A 19220-nucleotide genomic window follows, 5' to 3' on the forward strand; every position below is an offset into this window, starting at 1 on the left:
AGTAGTTTCAGATCCTTGGTCCCCCTGTGTGCTTCGGATCCTTCCTTTGGCCCTATGCCCCAACTGGACATAGTTTTGAAGTAGGTGTTGGCGGAAGGAACCACCAGGGTGACCAGGCATCTGGCACACTCTTAGCTCTTTAAGGCAGTGAGGATCGTCAGTGTGGACCACGGAATGGTTAAGTAGTCATCATTTTCTTTGCAGGGAGGCTTTTCACTTTTCAATAGCGACAGAATCACTTTAAAGTGGTATTAAACCCCAAACCAAAAATGTAATATACTGCAGCTTACCAATCATTAGATGTGGTGGCTGGTTTAGTTTTCTTTTTTGTAGACTTTTTCCCTCTGTTTTCACCTGGTGATCTGGCCGGTAACACACCTAATGTATTAGAGTGCCTCCACTCTGGATGAAGGAGCATAGACACACCTTTAGACAGCAGCATTGTTCAGCTGGGGGAAGGGAAATTTTAGATGTATTACAGATTTAGATACATTAACAAATTGAAGCCAAACTCCAGATCACACTGCAGTTACATGAGCTGTTACAGCAACAATTTTTTCCTTTTGGAATAAAGGTTTTCAGGAATAAATAAAAGCTGATTGTTGTAAGAACCCTTGTCAGTGGTAAATGGTTTGTTTCAACACTCTAACGGCTACATTTGAAAGAGAGCTTGTTCTGTTGAAAAACAAATAAATGAAAAAACAGACTTACTGGCTGATTCACCAGGTGAAAATAAAGGAAAGGCCAAAGAAGAAAACTAATGCAGACATCACATTAGTAAGCTGCAATATACTACATTTTTGCTTTTGGGTTTTATATCACTTTAAACCTAACAATAGAAAATCAAACTGACCTCAAATGAGTAATATCAACCTACATATTTCTCTGTCTACAGTTTTTCCTATAAAACAGATGTGGTATTTTATTTTTCTGCTCATGAAAATAATGACAACAGGTGCAATAAAATACTGTAGATCTAATAGCAGTACAAAGATTAGCAATGACATAATGCAGCAAAGCGTAGCGACCAATATGATTACACCTTTCAGCAGTTTAGAACAGCCAGAAAAACAAGAGAGGACTTCTCATTGGTCCCTAAAAAGCACTGCATGTTGCACGTTATTGCCTGCCTTCTGATATAAGCCCGCATAATCATTATCTAATGCTGCATGAAGTGTTGCCTGTGGCCTTGTGAGTCATTGTGCTGCACACCAGTAATTCTATTCTCTTCTAGCTCATTGCACAATGCTGAGAACAGAGCACTCACGCAAAAGATAGAGCTAATGATGACACAACTTGTTCTCTCCACCGCAGCTTCTGTAGATATAACTGGGACAGGACGCAGGCTTCACTCAGATACTATGATTCAGTCTGAACATGTCACATTCTGATGATCAGTGAAACGAGAGAGAGAGAATAGATAAATAAATATGTTAGAGCATGGTGGTGACAGCAGTAACTGTTTGCAAGTCACTGATCTGAAAACATGCAGTGAGGGGGCACAGCCCCCCTACCACTGTGCCCAGGGAAACTGCCCCTCCTGCCCACCCCTTGCCCCAGCCCTACTCCAAGGAATTGGAAAATACAACATTACAAAACCCTGCCACACCCATAAAAAATGCAGGTAAAAAGGACAGAAAAACAAGTACTTTAAATTCTTACTTAAAGTATTTTCCTTTCTATAATATTTGTTAATTGACATGCAAGGTGCCACTGAACATGCTGGCAAATTGACTACTTCAGGAATAAATTCCTTGTCTCAGCTCCCTCCTTCTTTGCACAACCTAGCCCTCTAATCTTTTGGAAGTGTCTATCAGTGCTGGCCCAGCTCCTATGTCCCACGCCTCACCTCCTTACACAACCTTTTATGCAGCTGCCATAGACGGAGCAAAGGGGAATACTGTAGAGTGGTGGTCTTCAAACTGCGGCCCAGGGGCCAGATGTGGCCCTTTGCTTGCCTTTACCTGGCCCTTGGGGCACTATTTCAACTGAAACCAATGATGGGGCACAATTCCCCCTCCCGAGAACATCAATGGGGCACTATTCTTCCCACTCATACCAACAACATGGCACTATTCCGCCGATTAAAACAAATCATGGGGCATTTTCTACTCCCACTGACCAAAAAAAATCAAAAGTCCAGCCCCCCTGAAGCCTGAAAGACAGTCAACTGGCCCTTTGCTTAGAAAGTTTGGAGACCCCTGCTATAGAGTGTCAATGAGTGACAGCTCTGAGTCTGCTGCCATCTGCTGACATTACATCTAAGATAGCGGTGCCAAGCAACAGTCTCAAGGCTTTTAGATATGTTTATAAGGGAGGCTTTTTGCAGGTAATTGGCGTGCATAAAATACTTTAAATGCATAAATAATCTTGAGGGAAGAGTGTTGCTGAACTTAATGGTCTGGTGACAGGGTTTCCTTTAAAGTGCATGCAAATCCCACCATTTCCCTCCTCTATTCATAGACGCTATACTATTGCTTCCATGAATGAAAAGTGCTCTATGAATGGAGAAGGTGGACCTTTCATTCACCCATCAATCCTCCATTCATAAATCACTTTTAATTGATGGATGCTATAATAACGCTTCTGTAAATGAAGGCGTGGGGGCAGAAAAGGCAAGCATAGTCAGCACTCTTGATGAGCTCCTATTATAGGTCCAGCACTCATCTTAACCACCACAGCTCTTGAAGTATGGAGGGGGGGCAGACGACTTCAGATATTAAATACAAGAGCAGCCCACAACATAAAGGACACTTCTTGTAGGCAGGTGCAGTTGACCACTTTGCCACTAGGTGGCTCTGTACCAGGACGGTGTCATGAACTGCAGGTAGCAACACTAGGTGTTAGGCCCCTTTTAGGTAGAGCCCTCCCTCAAGTGGTGTCAGGGGTTAGTGAGCACCCATACATAACTAGGTGGAGAGGGAGGGGACAGTGAGAGACTTGGGGCATGGGAGTTAAACACCTCAAGCCTGTTAGCATGTAGCTAACACATGTAAGCCAGGTGGAGTGGACCTGTATGGAGGAGGAACCTGCTATAGCCATTGTGTCCCTTACAGAGGTGGGGGCTAGGGTCAATTGCGAAAGGCTTTGTAGACCAGGCTGGAGATCCCTGTATGAGACTGCTTCCCTGAAGGGTTCCTGGGAGAGATGTACTCAGCTAGAAGGTGTCTACAGAGAACACAGTACCATGATTAATTATGATCCTGGGCAGAGGAGAGACTGTAAGGAGATGGCTGAGCTTTCACTTGTAACTACTGCGGACCATCCACTATAGGCGATTGTGTAATGTCAAGTGACTCCAGAATGTACTGTATGCCTCAGTGATGTGCCTGTCTTGCCATTCCCTGAACAACACCAGTAAAGTGCAGTGAAGCTAACTACTGTGTGTATAGAACTACCCCCTTAGGAGTAGCTGGATGATTTTCGGGCTCACTGTTGCATTGGACCTCCCTCTGAAAGCCCAACCCCTGCTGACACCACAGTATACTCTTAACCGGATAAATAACCCTCAAAAAAGTAGACTCACACACTGATTGGGATGACCTGATAAGAGATTTATAGCAACTGCAATGTAGCTTGGTTACACAACATAAACAGAATTGGCATGTGCAAAGTTAGTTACTACTTGTGTCAACTTTAAACAAAGAAAGGAAACAACACTTATCAAAGAGTCTCAATTAGTGTTAGCAGGCCTGAGTTTCAGAAACTAACCCAATACCTTCAACCTTAGGTGGCTTTACAGTCCCCAGTTAGTAGCAAGAACTAGCAGGTAAACTAGCTCACTTTAGGGTCCCCAGGACCTGATGGCAAGGAGATAGCCTGAAATTAGGAAAAAAGCTCTTTACCCCCAAACAATCAATGTTCTTTAAATGCAGTGAAAATTCTTCTGTGCGCTTGATGGGGCCCAGTTGGTGCACAGCAAGAAGAAGTGTGAACTATGGTTTTCTGTGGAACAATGCAATAAAGGAGGGAAGAACAGTACTCCCCCACTAGTCACTAATGACTCTAAATCAACAAGTGGTTAAGCTGGCAGAAGTAATTGTTGACACAGGGCAACTCCTTTCTAGACTGCAAGACTATTGGCACAATAGGAAAAGGCCTCCTTAATAGAGTTAATTGATGATGGTGGTGGCCCAGCGGTGGTTCAGTCTGTGGACTGACTGTCCTGCTATCAGCTCTGATGATAAGGCTCTGTTAAGTGTGGTCAAATGATAGCAGCTGAAGGAACTAGGCCGCAACTTCACCATGTGCAATGTCCGTGACTGTGTGCAGGAGAATAGCAAAGGTGTAGCAGGTGTCAGTGTCCCCTGTTCTCTGTAATTCTTGGAATTCTCTCACCATAGGGATAGTGTCTATCGAACACTGGCTGTCTCTCCTCTGATAAAGCCTCCACACACTCTCTGGTCCTGCCTACAGCATTTTGTCCAGTCACCTGCTGGCAGATTAGCTTTATCCACAATGAGGCAAGGTCAGTGACCAGTAGACTCTCCTTGCTTCCTTTCTCTCTCACCTTCCATGGCCTGGTCCGGACCTCCCGTAGTTAGCACACTCCTTTCTCCAGATCTCTCCCCTCTCACTTCCTGCCCATCGCCCGGGCTTATATATTTAACACACACGCACTATCCCTCCACCCACACACCAGCTCCTCTGGGAAATGTAGTTCTTTACTACACTGCTCCTTAGGGAAAGACTGTGGTTCAACATACTAGTTCCATGGGGCTGCTCTACAGAGTGTTAATGCCATTGGTCTGCAGGATACTGTTATCTTGTGTTCATTTTTAACATCCTGCCTCAACACTTGTAGCAGGGTGTTACATGTGGATGTTATTTTGGATATAAAGGTCTATGGCCGGGAATGTCGTGAGGGGGCCTACGGCAAACAGCAGGGCAGACGATGGCGGAGGGGTCGTTGAGCAGGTGGGATCATGTTCTACCAGGACTGGAGTGGGGGCAGAGCTGTGAGCTTGGCAGGCAAAAGCAGCCGACCATGAGGCCTCTCTTACATTCTCATTCAATGTAAGTACCATCCCATGTACTAATTTTTTTTGTAATTTTAGCCAAACTAAAGCTTTGTATTCACGCAAGTGAGGTGGATGGAGGAATTCTCTTCACTGTGTTCTTGTATTCTGACAGTGTCAGAATACACTGATCAGCGCTGCAATGCATTGGCTACAGGCAGGTTGCTTTTGAGCCGTTTTTGCAGTGCGTTTTGCGTTTATGCACTTGCGTTTTTGCCACGTTTTCCTTTTTTTCTTGTTGCTAGGCACATTTAAAATGCAAAATACATCAAAAATGCAATACATGCTTTTCTGCAGAGTTTCCATTGAAGTCTATTGAACCAAAAATGCAAATTGTTCACAAAAGTCCCTGACACTTTCCAAAAAACGCACAGGGTGAAAACACACAGGTGTGAACATGTCCCATAGGAAATCATGTTAAATGGACTGTACTGCATTTATGTAAAAAGCTGCAGAAAACGCTTAGGTGTGAATCTAGGGTCAATGAAGATTATCTAGCAGTCCCCATTTGGCAGAAGTTGATTGTTAGGTTAACTTCTGTTGAACAGGGAGGGCCAAACACGGATTGAAATTGAGCTGGTCCCTGCTGAACCGGCTGACTTCCAATCCGTGTGTATCCAGCTTAAGGCCTAATTCCCACAATGCGTTTTTAAGTGCTTTTTGCAGAAACACACTACAGTCCTTTTAACATGGTTTCCTATGGGGCATATTCACATCTGTACATTTTTGAGCTGCTGAGTTTTTGGAAAGGGTCAATGGAGAAGCTGCTGAAATGCATGTAGTGCGGTTTTACTGTGTTCTGTGTTTTTATTCTGCCCAGCAACCAAAAAATTTCCACTTTACAAAAAAAAATCTGAAAAAAAAAAGCAAAACAATAAAAACACGCATGCAAAAACACACTGCAAAACGGACGAAAAGCACCATTTACTGGTGTGAACCAGGCCTAAGGCTTGAAAGGAAAATGTCTCCAAGACTGGAAATTAATAAAAACTCCTGTAATAGAGCAGGGAAGGTTTAGCACATCTGTTGAATATTTATTGCTTTCTGTCACTACTCTGGAGAGTTTCCTCATATCCTGTCCTGATAACGATAGCGGCTCAGGAAGTGAGAGGAAATCTTTTTTGCTATGACAGCGATAAAAACGGTTGTCCCAAATGGGAAAAAATTGGCTGGAATTCGACTATAATGTAATCCATATGAACATTCATGGAAGAAGTAGAAAACCTATATTTTATGTCACGCCTGCTGCTGAAATGTAAACTTCTCAGGCTGACAATGTGAACACCTGGATTGGCTGCTGCTATGGAAAAGAAGCAGAAAAGAGATCCAAATTTTTAAAAAAATTAGGTTTCATGCACATAGATGTTTTGAGTCCTAAAATTTGCTGTAGCATAAAATCCTGGCATTTGGATGGTGCCCAAGGAGTTGCAAGTGGTGTGTACCGCAGGCAATAGAATAAAGTGTCTGTACTCGATTAGACGTTGATGATTTATGCACATATAACATGTTCTCCAAACATGGAAATTCTACATTCAGGAAATACATCATACATGTACAGTATGTGGGTGTTTATGCTGATGCATGAAAGCAATATTGTATACCCAAGCTGGCAATAAATACATGACAAGTGTTTTCACCCTTCCACACAGTATCGAAAACTACAAAAAAAAAAAAAGTTGTGAGTTTTAGATACATTTTATATCCTTTTTCTACTGACACAAAAGCAGGCTTTCGATGGTTAAAACAGGCACTCAGGAGGTGACATATTGCCTGTCAAACTGCCTCTGAAAAGCAATCCACCGCAGATCGCTTGTCACAGGGGCTGTAAACTCTACCGCACATATAAACGAGGCCTTAAAGGATAAGTTCACCTTTGGGAACATGTTACATGTCACCCCCGAAGGAGCCGCTGGAATTAATGGGCACTTCTGTCCTTATCAGAGGCAGACTGACAACTCATGGGGCCCCCGGGCAATAGGGGATCATGGGGCCCCTGTGTCCTTGCCCAAACTCAAAATAGCCTATGAAAAAGGTACCAGGGACATCTCATGGGGCCCCCTACTGACCCCGGCCCTCGGGCAGTGCCCAAGTTTCCAAAAGGTCAGTCCGCCCCTGGTCCTTACGTTGGGGATGAACCATATATATATATATATATATATATATTCGATCCACAGCACACCAGTACCCTTGTGGGAAGTTTTATAACAGGTTTAATAAGGCAAATAGACTGCAAATTAACTTGGAAAATAGCAGTTAAATGCACTGAATACACAAACCTTCTAGAATTGGCACAATAACATCAATAAACACAATATTCATGTATATACCGGTATAGCTATAGATCAGTATTACCCCCTGCAACTACAGCAGCAACATATCCCCAGCTAAACTGACAGCTCTTTAGGCTCAGTCCCAAATTCACTTGTATACTGTGAGGTTGTAACTCTGTGTGTGTCTGTGTGTTGCACAGGCCTGTGTTAGTGAATCGGTGGAGCGCTCTTACGGACTGATATGTCACGGGTTAGCAGTTGCTCACCACATCCAAGAAGAACAGTCTCCAGGGGTTAACTCCTTGAAGGGATTATGAATGGGGCTCTGTTGTTTTCTGTTGTCAATTGTCGGTGCTGCAAAATCTCTGAGGTGCCTCACCTGGGATGGGCACACGCCTCCTCTGCGATTTCCAACACTCTGACCTCTCTCTGCGGTGGGAGATGTCGTTGCTGTCGGTAACTGCTGTCACGGGTGACTGGTACCAATGATCACAGTTGCTGCTGACTTCAGCTGCTGTAGATAACTGTTGTCCTTAGCAACCTCTGCTTTTTTGGAAACAGTGTCAGTGTACTTCGACAGTAGGGGCTGCAGACTCGCTCCCACATGTCCTCTGCAAAGGCACACATGGCTCTCCTCTCCCCCCCCCCCCCACCTCCTTACAAAGCATCCTGGTCCTGTAGTCTTGTGCAGTATAAAGTTACATTGTCTGCCTCTGTGATGAAACTGAAACTCCCACAAACACTCCAGTACTGCTGAGAGCTGAGCCAATCAAACACTTTCTGACAACATGCAGTCTTAAAAGGGAGAGAGTTCTTTAAAAGGGAAACAGCAATGGCCCAGCTACACTTGTAACATGTTCATATAGCTGCAGCCACGTCCGCTGCCCCCCCCCTCCCCCCCTCTGACAGATAGTATGGGGAGAAGTTTCTCTGTACTATCTGTCAGTTTTGGAAACAGTGTGACCTTGCAGGGCTCCGCCCACACGGGCACATCATTCATTAACATACTTCCGTGAATGAATGAAATGCAAGTCCTGACAGCCTTAGCAGCTGATGGCTTGTAGTCAGGGGCGGACTGACCATGCGGGCACTCGGGCACTGCCCAAGGGCCCAGGGTCAGTAGGGGGCCCCATGAGATGCCCCTAGTACCTTTCATAGGCTTTTTTGGGTGTGGTTTGAGTGTGGGTGAGGACACGGGGGGCCCCATGATCCCCTATTGCCCGGGGGCCCCATGAGTTCTCAGTCCACCCCTGCTTGTAGTTTTCAGTGAACTGCCACGATGCTGTGTAGCCCTGTGGTAGTTCATTGGAGCTTTATTATTATTATTATTATTATTATTATTATTATACAGGATTTATATAGCGCCAACAGTTTGCTCAGCGCTTTACAATATAACAGGAGACAATACAGTCACAATACAGTTCAATACAAGAGGGTTAGGAGGGCCCTGCTCCTTGGAGCTTACAATCTAAGAGGGAGGGGCTAGTGGTACAAAAGGTAATAACTGTGGGGGATGGACTGGTAGGAGGAATAAAAGATTCTATTGTTAGCTGAGGGCAGGATAGGCTTCCCTGAAGAGATAGGTTTTCAGAGATCGCCTAAAAGTGAGCAGAGTAGGCGATAGACTGATAAATAGGGGTAGAGGGTTCCAGAGGATGGGGAAGCTCTGGAGAAGTCCTGGAGACAAGCATGGGAGGAGGAGACAAGGGAGCTAGAGAGCAGGAGGTCGTGCGAGGAGCAGAGAGTACGGTTTGGGTGATATTTGGAGACAAGATTGGTGATGTAATTTGGGGCAGAGTTTTAAATGGCTTTATATGTTATTGTTTTGAATTTTATTCGTTGGGCAATGGGAAGCCAGTGGAGGGATTGTCAGAGAGGGGTGGCAGATATTATTATACAGTATTTATAAAGCGCCAATGGTTCGCTCAGCGCTGTACATTACAAAGGGGGACAGAACAATAACAATACAATGCAAAAACATGAGGGAATCGAGGGCCCTAGATATGGTACGCTTCGTAAGGTGGATGAGTCTGGCAGCAGCATTCATGATAGACTGAAGAGGGGATAGCCTGCGATGAGGTAGGCCAATGAGGAGGGAGTTACAATAGTCAAGGTGAGAGATAACCTGGGAGTGAATAAGTTGCTTAGTAGTTTCAGAGGTTAAGAACGGGTGTATCTTAGAGATGTTGCGGAGGTGAAGTCTACAAGATTTGGACAGCGATTGGATTTGGGGCTGAAAGGACAGATGGGAGTCTAGGATTACACCTAGTACCCTGGCATTAGGGGAGGGACTGATGGTTGTGTTATTGATCTTGATAGAGAAGTCAGGGGAGGGGGCTCCGGCCTGTCAAAATATCTGCTTGGCCATACATTCCTGTACTGCAAGCAGATACTCTAATAGGTCTGCAGGAGACCTGCATGGCATAAATGACTGGTGCAATGCTTTCCAGGCTCCTTTGAACAACAATAATAAATGCACATTTTTTTACTTGCAAAAAAAATTTGCATTTATTAATCTTGTCCAAAAAGGTGACTCTTTGGAAGCACTTTCTGAATGCACATGGTATTCACTCCCCTCTCCTTTATTTTGGAGAGATCTGTACTGGGTTTGGGTCTGTACTGCATCATTTGCATTCCTCAAGACAGTGAGGTATTTTTGTCTGGATATGGTGATGTATGGGGCTTATCCATGAGAGGCTGACATTTAAGCCCTTGGATGAGTGTACCCATATTACTTTCTGTAGCAAAATAGATTATACTAATTAGTTTTGTCCATAAGGTAACTCCATTTCCTTAATAGAGATTATATATATTCAAGCTGATAGGCTTATGATCAAACTACAGTGTCTTTTTATACTGTCACTTCATCAAAATGGTATTTGATCTGGTCTGGTGTTATCATTTGGATGTAAGGTAAATAATTGCAATGGTATCCAGTCATATTGTTGTGTGCAGTACATTCCACTCCAATAGGCATTAATCACAGCTGAGCATACACTTTTACATATATTTGAATAAAGGTTATATATTTTAGATTCATCAACTGGCCAGATGGTGCATAGGGAAACGCACCCTCATCCAGTATAAAAAGGTGAACTTATCCTTTAAAGCAGAACTCAAGTCATAATAGATAACAAATTTTTACTTTAATTTTACTTTTTTTTTTTTGCTGCTTCATATCTTCGGTTTTATGACTAGCATCATTAAACCCATTTTCTCTGAGCCCAAGTCATCCTTGACTCACCCCAACCTGTGCTTGGGCAGTAAATGGAGAAACAGCACAGATGAGTTCATCTCTCTCTCACTCTGCACTCCCCTATCAACATGTTTTTTGCCAGATCATCCAATGATTGGCTCCTTGTGCAGCTTCTTCATCTCACACTAAAGCCCTGCTGTACAGGGATTGCAAGAGGCTGACATCAGGTCAAACTCAAATACTTATTATTATTATTATACAGGATTTATATAGCGCCGACAGTTTGCGCAGTGCTTTACAATATAATATATATAATACTTACACTGCTTGCATTTAAAAAAAAGAATACAATTAATAATAATGTATTATGATTACAGCACTGCATTATTATGTTTATTTGATATCTGCCAAGAATTTAGCTTTAAAACGTGGAGTCATTCTTGAAAATACAGAAGAGGATTAACCTCCCCCACCCCCATTTTAGTGCAGCCACATTCCAGTGATTCATTCAGTTACACCAGGCACGCCATTTGCTGCTCATTGAAGTGCAAAGCAGTTCACATTGGGTCTCATCAGATCTTGTCAGTCAATTTGATTGGCAATGTAATGGTGAGACTAATCCTTAAAGAAGCAGGATTGTTTATCCTACAAAGGTACCGTAACAATAAAACACTAAAGAATACAACTGTTCTCTTTTATGGGCTCACCCGCGCTGCAAAATGCATGGAGAGCAGTTCAAATTTCTTATGTAATATATTTAGTGATTGGGAGCCTTGCGTATAAAGAGAGGGTTGTAGGACTTTACAGATGACCAGGAAAGAGACCCGGAAATAGTGAGGAACTGTGTGACATATACAGGAGTGCTCTGCTTCTCAGGTCCGTGACACACTAGTAATATGATTGCTGGCAAGAATTGTTATAAACTGCAGAGAAAATCCTCACTTGTTTCCATGCATCGCTCCTTTACTGCCTGGATGAGGGAGGCATGGCTCCCTGGCTGATAGGAACACTGCAGAACGGATGTCACCAGCAAAGGAGAAAAGTCTCATTCATTTAGCCAGTATGGGATCAACAAATAGGAGGTGAATATTTGGGCTCATGTCAACGGGCCTTGTTTTCCTGTGTTTGACATGAGCATGGAACGCACATCAAACACAGGTCAGCAAAATCTCATTTATTTTACTAAGGAAGTACATATGATAGTTCAGAGGCTGCTTTGAGCTGCGTCTCTTTGAAAACAGTATGTCCTACTGAGGTGCATTTAATCTGCAGGCAAATCAGGTCAAACACAGACTGTCTTGTCAAATGCTGAAGTCTGCAAGTGAAGGCAAATGCATGCATTTACATGGAAAACTAGCTTTTGAAAAGAATACTCACCAATAAGAACCCACCCTGTTTAGATACCGACAGTGGTGAGGATCGCTAGTGTGACATTGCCCTTAGTGCTGCTTGAAGCAGAAGCTCAAGTGTGCTCTCCATGTAGGGTTGCCACCTCATCCATTTAAAACCGAACACATATTAAGTACACAAGTTCATAGGCTTGTGTAATGCAGATAAGGCACTAAGTGAGTTTAATTACCACCGTTATCAGCCACAGAACCTGTGTAATTAATATGTGTTCAATTGCAAAGGAATGAGGTGGCAACACTAACTCCATGGCCAGCACTAAGGCTGGCCATACACTATACAATTTCCTTTAGATTTACCTTCAACTATGTAGTGCAAGGGCCTGCCTAATTTGATACAATTGACAGTGTTGTTTAGGTTTGCCCTCATTATTGTATGGTTTTTGGTAAATCTAAAGACAAATTCTCAAGAAAATTGTATAATGTATGGCCGGCCTTAGCAGAACCTCAGATATGCCCTCAATGGCCGAAGTAAAGCAGAGCCTCAGGTGTGCCCTTTAAAGCCAGCACTTAGCAGAACCTCAGATATGCCCTCAATGGCCGAAGTAAAGCAGAGCCTCAGGTGTTCCCTTTAAGGCCAGCACTTAGCAGAACAAAAGATATGCCCTCAATGGCCGAGGCATAGCAGAGCCTTAAGTGTGCCCTTTATGGCCAGCACTTCGCAGAACCTCAGATATGCCCTCAATGGCCGAAGCATAGCAGTGCCTTAAGTGTGCCCTTTATGGCCAGCACTTCCTCCATGAGCAGCATTTAGCAGAACCTCAGGTGTGCCCTCCATGACCAGCATTTAGCAGAACCTCAGGTGTGCCCTCCATGACCAGCATTTAGCAGAACCTCAGGTGTGTCCTCCATGACCAGCATTTAGCAGAACCTCAGGTGTGTGCTCCATGACCAGCATTTAGCAGAACCTCAGGTGTGCGCTTTATGACCAGCATTTAGCAGAACCTTAGGTGTGCCCTCCATGACCAGCATTTAGCAGAACCTCAGGTGTGCCCTCCATGACCAGCATTTAGCAGAACCTCAGGTGTGCCCTCCATGACCAGCATTTAGCAGAACCTCAGGTGTGCCCTCCATGACCAGCATTTAGCAGAACCTCAGGTGTGCCCTCCATGACCAGCACTTAGCAGAACCTCAGGTGTGCCCTCCATGACCAGCATTTAGCAGAACCTCAGGTGTGCCCTCCATGACCAGCATTTAGCAGAACCTCAGGTGTGCCCTCCATGACCAGCATTTAGCAGAATCTCAGGTGTGCCCTCCATGACCAGCACTTAGCAGAACCTCAGGTGTGCCCTCCATGACCAGCATTTAGCAAAACCTCAGGTGTGCCCTCCATGACCAGCACTTAGCAGAACCTCAGGTGTGCCCTCCATGACCAGCATTTAGCAAAACCTCAGGTGTGCCCTCCATGATCAGCATTTAGCAGAACCTCAGGTGTGCCCTCCATGATCAGCATGTAGCAGAACCTCAGGTGTGCTCTGCATGGCTCAAGCAAATCTGGTCAAATGCAGCCTTTGTTGTTAGATGCTGCAGTCTACATGTGAATTCAGCTGCATGCATTTAAATGGTAAACACAGCTTTTGAAAAGCATACCTGCCAATATGAACCCAGCCTTTTTAGAAACTGTCACTGGTGAGGATTGTGAGTGTGACATTGGGCTTAGTGCTGCCTGAAGCAGAACCTCAGGTGTACCCTCCATGGCCAGTACTTATGCAGGCCATACATGGGTCAAATTCTGAAAGAGTTTTCTTTCGAAAATTTGTAACTAACAATTTTCTTTCGAATTTTGTACTATTCGTGGGCCACAGCATTGGCTGATTTTTGTGCAGCCATCGAATTTGTGTGATCGGATATTTTGGAAATTTTTTGAGAAACAAACAAATTTTAATCAATGATGGGAGAATCGTGTGAGAAATATAGTCGAAAAAGAAAAGAGCATGAGCTTTGACCTGGAAAAAAAAGAAGATTCCCAGCCATGAAAAAAAATTATTTTCAGTAGCAACATGGGGTGAAATTGAAAGCTTGGTTGGTTGAATTTCTAAATCATTGGTGGCACCATCAGATTACAAAACAAACTAAATTTCTGATTTCCTTAAGAAAATTAGTTCAGAATTCGACTCATGTATAGCCTGCATTAGCAGAACCTCAGGTGTGCCCTCCAAGACCAGCAATTAGTAGAACCTCAGACGTGTCTTCCATAGCTGGTATTTAGCAGAAACTTAGGCAAATCAGGTCAAACGTAGACTTTCTTGGCACAGCTGCCATCTGCATTTGAATGCAGCAACATGCATTTAAATGGAAAACACAGATTTTGAAAAGCATATATGAACCCACCCTATTTAGAAACTGTCGCTGGTGAGCAGGGCCATGGATAAAGGGGTACCACCAGTTCTCTTGTACTGGGCCCAGGCCAGTAGGGAGGCCCAGGCAGCTGGGTGAATTTGATGTGGGCAGGGAGGGTGATCGGCACAGCATGGGGGGGGGGGGGGGACTACTAGAACCGATCCCCTGTATGGCCCTCTCTGCAGCAGCTAAATGCTGGCTTCTTCTCTTCCTTCTGCTGGCTTTCAGCTGCTGCAGAGAGAACCATACAGAGAATCCATTCCAGTAATTGCCCTCCCACTGCACTAATCACTCTCCCTGACCATTATGTTTCCCCCTGTGTGCCCCCACCCACCGTAGTGCTCTCGGTTTCCCACCTCTCCTTCCCACAGGCAGTTCCAATCACATAATAGGATCATTCAGGATGGAGAGTGGGGTAAAGGTCTGGTAAATAAATCACATTTACCATCCCCTCTTGTTCCTGAATCAACACAATGAGTGATCGGTACCAATCACTCACTGTGTTCATTCATTACTGAAGCACAGTAAACTGTGGGGGGGGGGGGGGGGCTCTCAGGTTTGCTGCATGAGGCCCTGTTGTTTCTATCAGCAGCCCTGCTGGTGAGGATTGCTAAGCATCGACCCTAGTGCTGTTTGAAGCAGAACTGCAGATGTACTCTCCTTGGCCAGCACTTAGTAAAACCTTGTGTGTGGCCCCCATGGCCAGCACTTAGTAGAACCTCAGGTGTGCCCTCCATGGACGGTACTTAGCAGGACTTCAGGTGTGTTGTCCATGGCTGGCACTTTGCAGAAATTCAGGCATGCCCTTGGTGGCTGGCACTTATCAGAACCTCATTTGTGCGCTTCATGGCCAGAATTTAGCAGACACTCAGGTGTGCATTCTATGGCAAACACTTATCAGATCCTCAGGTGTGCCCTTCGTGGTTCGCACTTAGCAGAACGTCAGGTATGCTCTCCATAACCAGCTCTTAGCAGAACCTGAAGTATGCCCTTCATGGCCAGCATTTAGCAGAAACTCAGGTGTGCATTCTATGTCCAACACTTATCAGAACCTCAGGTGTGCCCGTCATGGTTCGCACTTAGCAGAACCTCAGGCATGCCCTCCATAACCAGCTCTTAGCAGAACCGGAGGTGTGCCCTACATGGCCAGCATTTAGCAGAAACTCAGGTGTGCATTCTATGGCTGGCACTTAGCAGAACTTCAGGTGTGCCCTTCATGGTCAGCATTTAGCAGAAACTCAGGTGTGCATTCCAAGGCTGGCACCTACCAGAACCTCAGGTGTACCCTTCATGGTTGGCACTTAGCAAAACCTCAGACTTGCCCTCCATGCGTGGCCCTTACCTCCATCTCCTGGAATTAAGCTCTCCCCAATTAAATTGTATGGCGTAGAGTAAGCAAGGTTTAAATTCCCTCTCAAGTTTCCATTTGCATTTGTAACCCCTGTGGCAAGAGTCACCCTCTCTGTCTGTAGCGATGACCATTGTCACCAAGACAAAAAGTGAAGGGAAATCAATATTTCCTACGACAACAATTTTAAAGGAATATTCCCCTCACTTTGTAGAGATTTATAGAGATTTACTCTTACATCCCGTGCTGTTAGATTAGGTGGAAAAGAGTCTTTAGCCCTGTGTAAGCTCCAAATCGGAGTACTTTAAACTGAGCAGATGAAAATTGAAAGGAAGGTAAATGTGTAGCTGGTGGGGTTAAACCTCCTCATTCCCTCTCCCTCAACATCCTAATTGAAACTGTAAAAAGATATGCTAACATCATCTTCTGATTGCCCAGTAGCCAGGAATAATAATGACTAACCTCAGTGCACTCCCCCAGAATATTCTGCATGGTCAGAACCCCAAGATGAGCGAGGAGCTTGGAGACCGGCAGGGATTAGTGAGGTCTGAATACCTGTTTGCAATTTTCTCCAGGCATTCCAATTTAAAGTGATTGTTAGATAATTCAAGCCAAGACAGCTGTAACCTTTTATTATGCTGCTATTATGATCAATAAAAAGGTAAATAGCATTTGCTGTGAGTGTAAAGGTATTTAGGTATTTAGAGCACCTTTTCCCTTGCTATAGATTTGGCATTGACCTTACATTGCAGTAAAGCTCTTTGCAAACTGTATGCATTGCAATGAATTGGCAGCAATGATTCAGATGCCTGCAGCCATTCCAAGAAGACATATTTCCATGGCTTCACAATGCATACAGTCAATGAAAGGCCTTTCTGGCACCAGACACTCTATAGAGGCATGCTTATATCTTGGCTCAGGGAGTCAGAAGCAATTTTTGGCCCCAGCTTTTAGGCTCAAGTTCCATTTCTGTCTTCTGGCAGCTATACAGCTCTATTCATTATTTCTTATTTCACAGCTAATTGACTCACATTTTCCAGCTCACAGGCTGCTGCCCAAGGTATTTCCTTATGTCTCCCGCATCCAGGACAAAAATCAACACATGCCATCAATCCATAGAAGGCTGGACAGAACCAATTTCAGCTCCATAATGAGCTCAGTGTTGAAGTTCCATGTTTGGGTTGGAACAGTTTACACAAATTTGAGTGGATTGAAAAACAATCCTTTAGATGGACCTTTACAGGGCAAACAACTTGATGGCAAAAAGAGTCTGTAGAAGACACTAGTACATGAAACAGTAGATAGTGACTATGTATAGTCTTTGAAAAAGTATTAAAATGGACCTATAGTTCAAGGATTACTTCAAATGTTGGTCCAATTGATCTTTTATTGCAACATACCAGAGTAGAAAGCGAACATCAACTCTGAAGTGTTTCGGCCAGTCCTGGCCTTTGTTATAACACTTTAGCTTTTTTGGACTTCTAGCTAAGTGCACTCGAGGAGAAGTGATGCCATGTACCCTCCATTGTGATATTGCACAAGCCTGGTGGGTTAAACATTATGTCCCTGTGAGAAACATCAGTGTTTACAGAAAGCTATGTTAACTTTCTTGTTAGGATGCATAAAGTGTAAGGATGAAAAGATGATATGCTTACCTTGCTTGGATAAACTGCTGCTGCTGGCATTTGATCACATAACCTCTGCTAAAGGGAAGGATAAGCCATCCATAACTTTAATCCTCCATTTCAGCTGAGATTGCATGACCACATTTATAAGCTTTTGGTCATGTGACCAGCACTGGATGGTGCCTGGAGCAGAACTTTCACCTGGAAAGACCTATCAGCTCTTTTGTCAATGTTTCTTCAGCCATCCTAGTAAGACACTTAAAACAAAACTCTACTTTGTCTATTCTCCAATGCCAGCATTAGCTTTTCTTTGTTCAACACCAGAAATTAGAGAAATACTCACTGCTTCCAAGATTGGAGCAGCATGTGGAAGTACTAATGCTAGGTGATTAGCCCAGTGCTCTCACATGGGATGGGAATGCAGTCATGTGTTGGTTAGGTACAGAATGGCAAAGAGCACACACATCTTCGATTTGCCAAATATCGATGTATTGAAGAACTTGTCAAACCGTAAAAACAGGCCCAACGACTGCTAACCCAACCAGGACACTTACAACAGTTAGAGCAAAGTCAGCAATCTTTGGATCCGAGTTGCGGACAGCACCTGTCATCAGGAGAGGAATGGGGCCTAGCTGGTTCAACCCAAAGGGGAGCTTTCTGAACAGGTAGACATAGACCCTATTCTTTCCCTATTCTACCAAAACCTCTCCCTATTGCTAGTGCTGTCCCTGACAGATGGATATCCTGTCCCTACACTAGCCAGTCTCACAAAGCGTGCCAAAACCTAGGAGCAAAGACTTAAAAGGACTCTGCATGACCCAAGATGGCCAACAGGGTCACCTGGATCCAGCGCTTCAGGAGCCCGGGGAAACCATAGAGGAACCCAGTTTCTCCTGATTTCCTCCTCCTCTTGCATTGCCACTAAGGACGAGCACCACCTGTAGTGGAGACTGTAGACTGCACCTGCTTACACATGTATAATCACTAACTTGAAATTGGAACTTAATGTTTGACAGCAAAAGTAAAGGAAAGCATATGTTGTTGGGGATGTGGAAAATAATATGAAAACATTGCTTTACCCTGCATGGGCAAAGCACAGGTTCCCTTTTAAGTTATATATTTAATTTACACTATTTGCTGTAGTGCTTTAAAAGACCAATAAATATTCACTTAAATATGAAAATTGTATACTTATATCTCATTAATAATATAACAATATGCATACTGTAACTTAACACTGCTCTTTCCACTTCCCTTTCTATTTTTACAGTACAATGGATTGTGCATGCAAGGCAGTATGGGCCCTTCTGGGCGAGATGGTACTCCAGGAGTTAATGGAATTCCCGGAACACCTGGCATTCCGGGACGTGATGGGGCAAGAGGTGAGAAAGGAGAATGTATGAGAGAGAGCCTAGTGGAGCCCTGGACCCCTAACTACAAGCAGTGCGCCTGGAGTGCCCTCAACTACGGCATAGACCTGGGCAAAATCGCAGTGAGTGTGCTTTAAGCAGTCTGTTTTATGACCATATTACCCTTACTCAATACGGTATTGGTTGCTAGAGGTTCCTTGAGTAGGAAGAAACTTCTGTCTCTCAGATAAGTTACCACTGACACAAATTACTTTTTTAGCTATCTGTAAGAAGGACATTCTTCCCAATGGCCACCAAACTAATTTACCATGAAATGTAGATATAGTAATTATTCCCTGAGACCTAAAAGTTTCTTCAAGGGTTCTTCCATGTTAAAAAAGTTGAGAAAGACTGCAGGCAAGGCATTGTAATTCATAATTCAGTTTTAAAATGACAAGATATGTAAATACCGTGAAAAAAAAATTGGAAAAGCTAAGTAAATAACAAAAGAGGGCACAAAGGAGTTTATAAAAGTTAAAGTGAACAGTAGAGAGATGGAAGGTAGAACAAGTTACAAAAGTAGCTCAAAACCCAACTCCACTTATTAGACATTTTTCCAAAACTCAGTGACCCAGCAGAATACAAAATACAAAAGGCAGCTATCACTG

The 19220-nt window shown here is 43.9% G+C and overlaps 1 protein-coding gene across 1 annotated transcript in view; it reads left to right on the top strand.

The window, feature by feature from the left end:
• Positions 1-19220, top strand: part of CTHRC1 (collagen triple helix repeat containing 1) — a 36813-nt gene that overhangs the window by 9597 nt on the left and 7996 nt on the right. The window contains exon 2 of the mRNA XM_089658292.1: positions 18474-18695. Coding sequence (XP_089514418.1) covers positions 18474-18695 — 222 coding nt within the window. The remainder of the gene's footprint in view (positions 1-18473; positions 18696-19220) is intronic.

Source organism: Staurois parvus, unplaced genomic scaffold, assembly GCF_062004578.1.
Source record: "Staurois parvus isolate SC_StPar_1 unplaced genomic scaffold, SC_StPar_1.0 ptg001062l, whole genome shotgun sequence".
Taxonomy (NCBI): Eukaryota; Metazoa; Chordata; class Amphibia; order Anura; family Ranidae; genus Staurois; species Staurois parvus.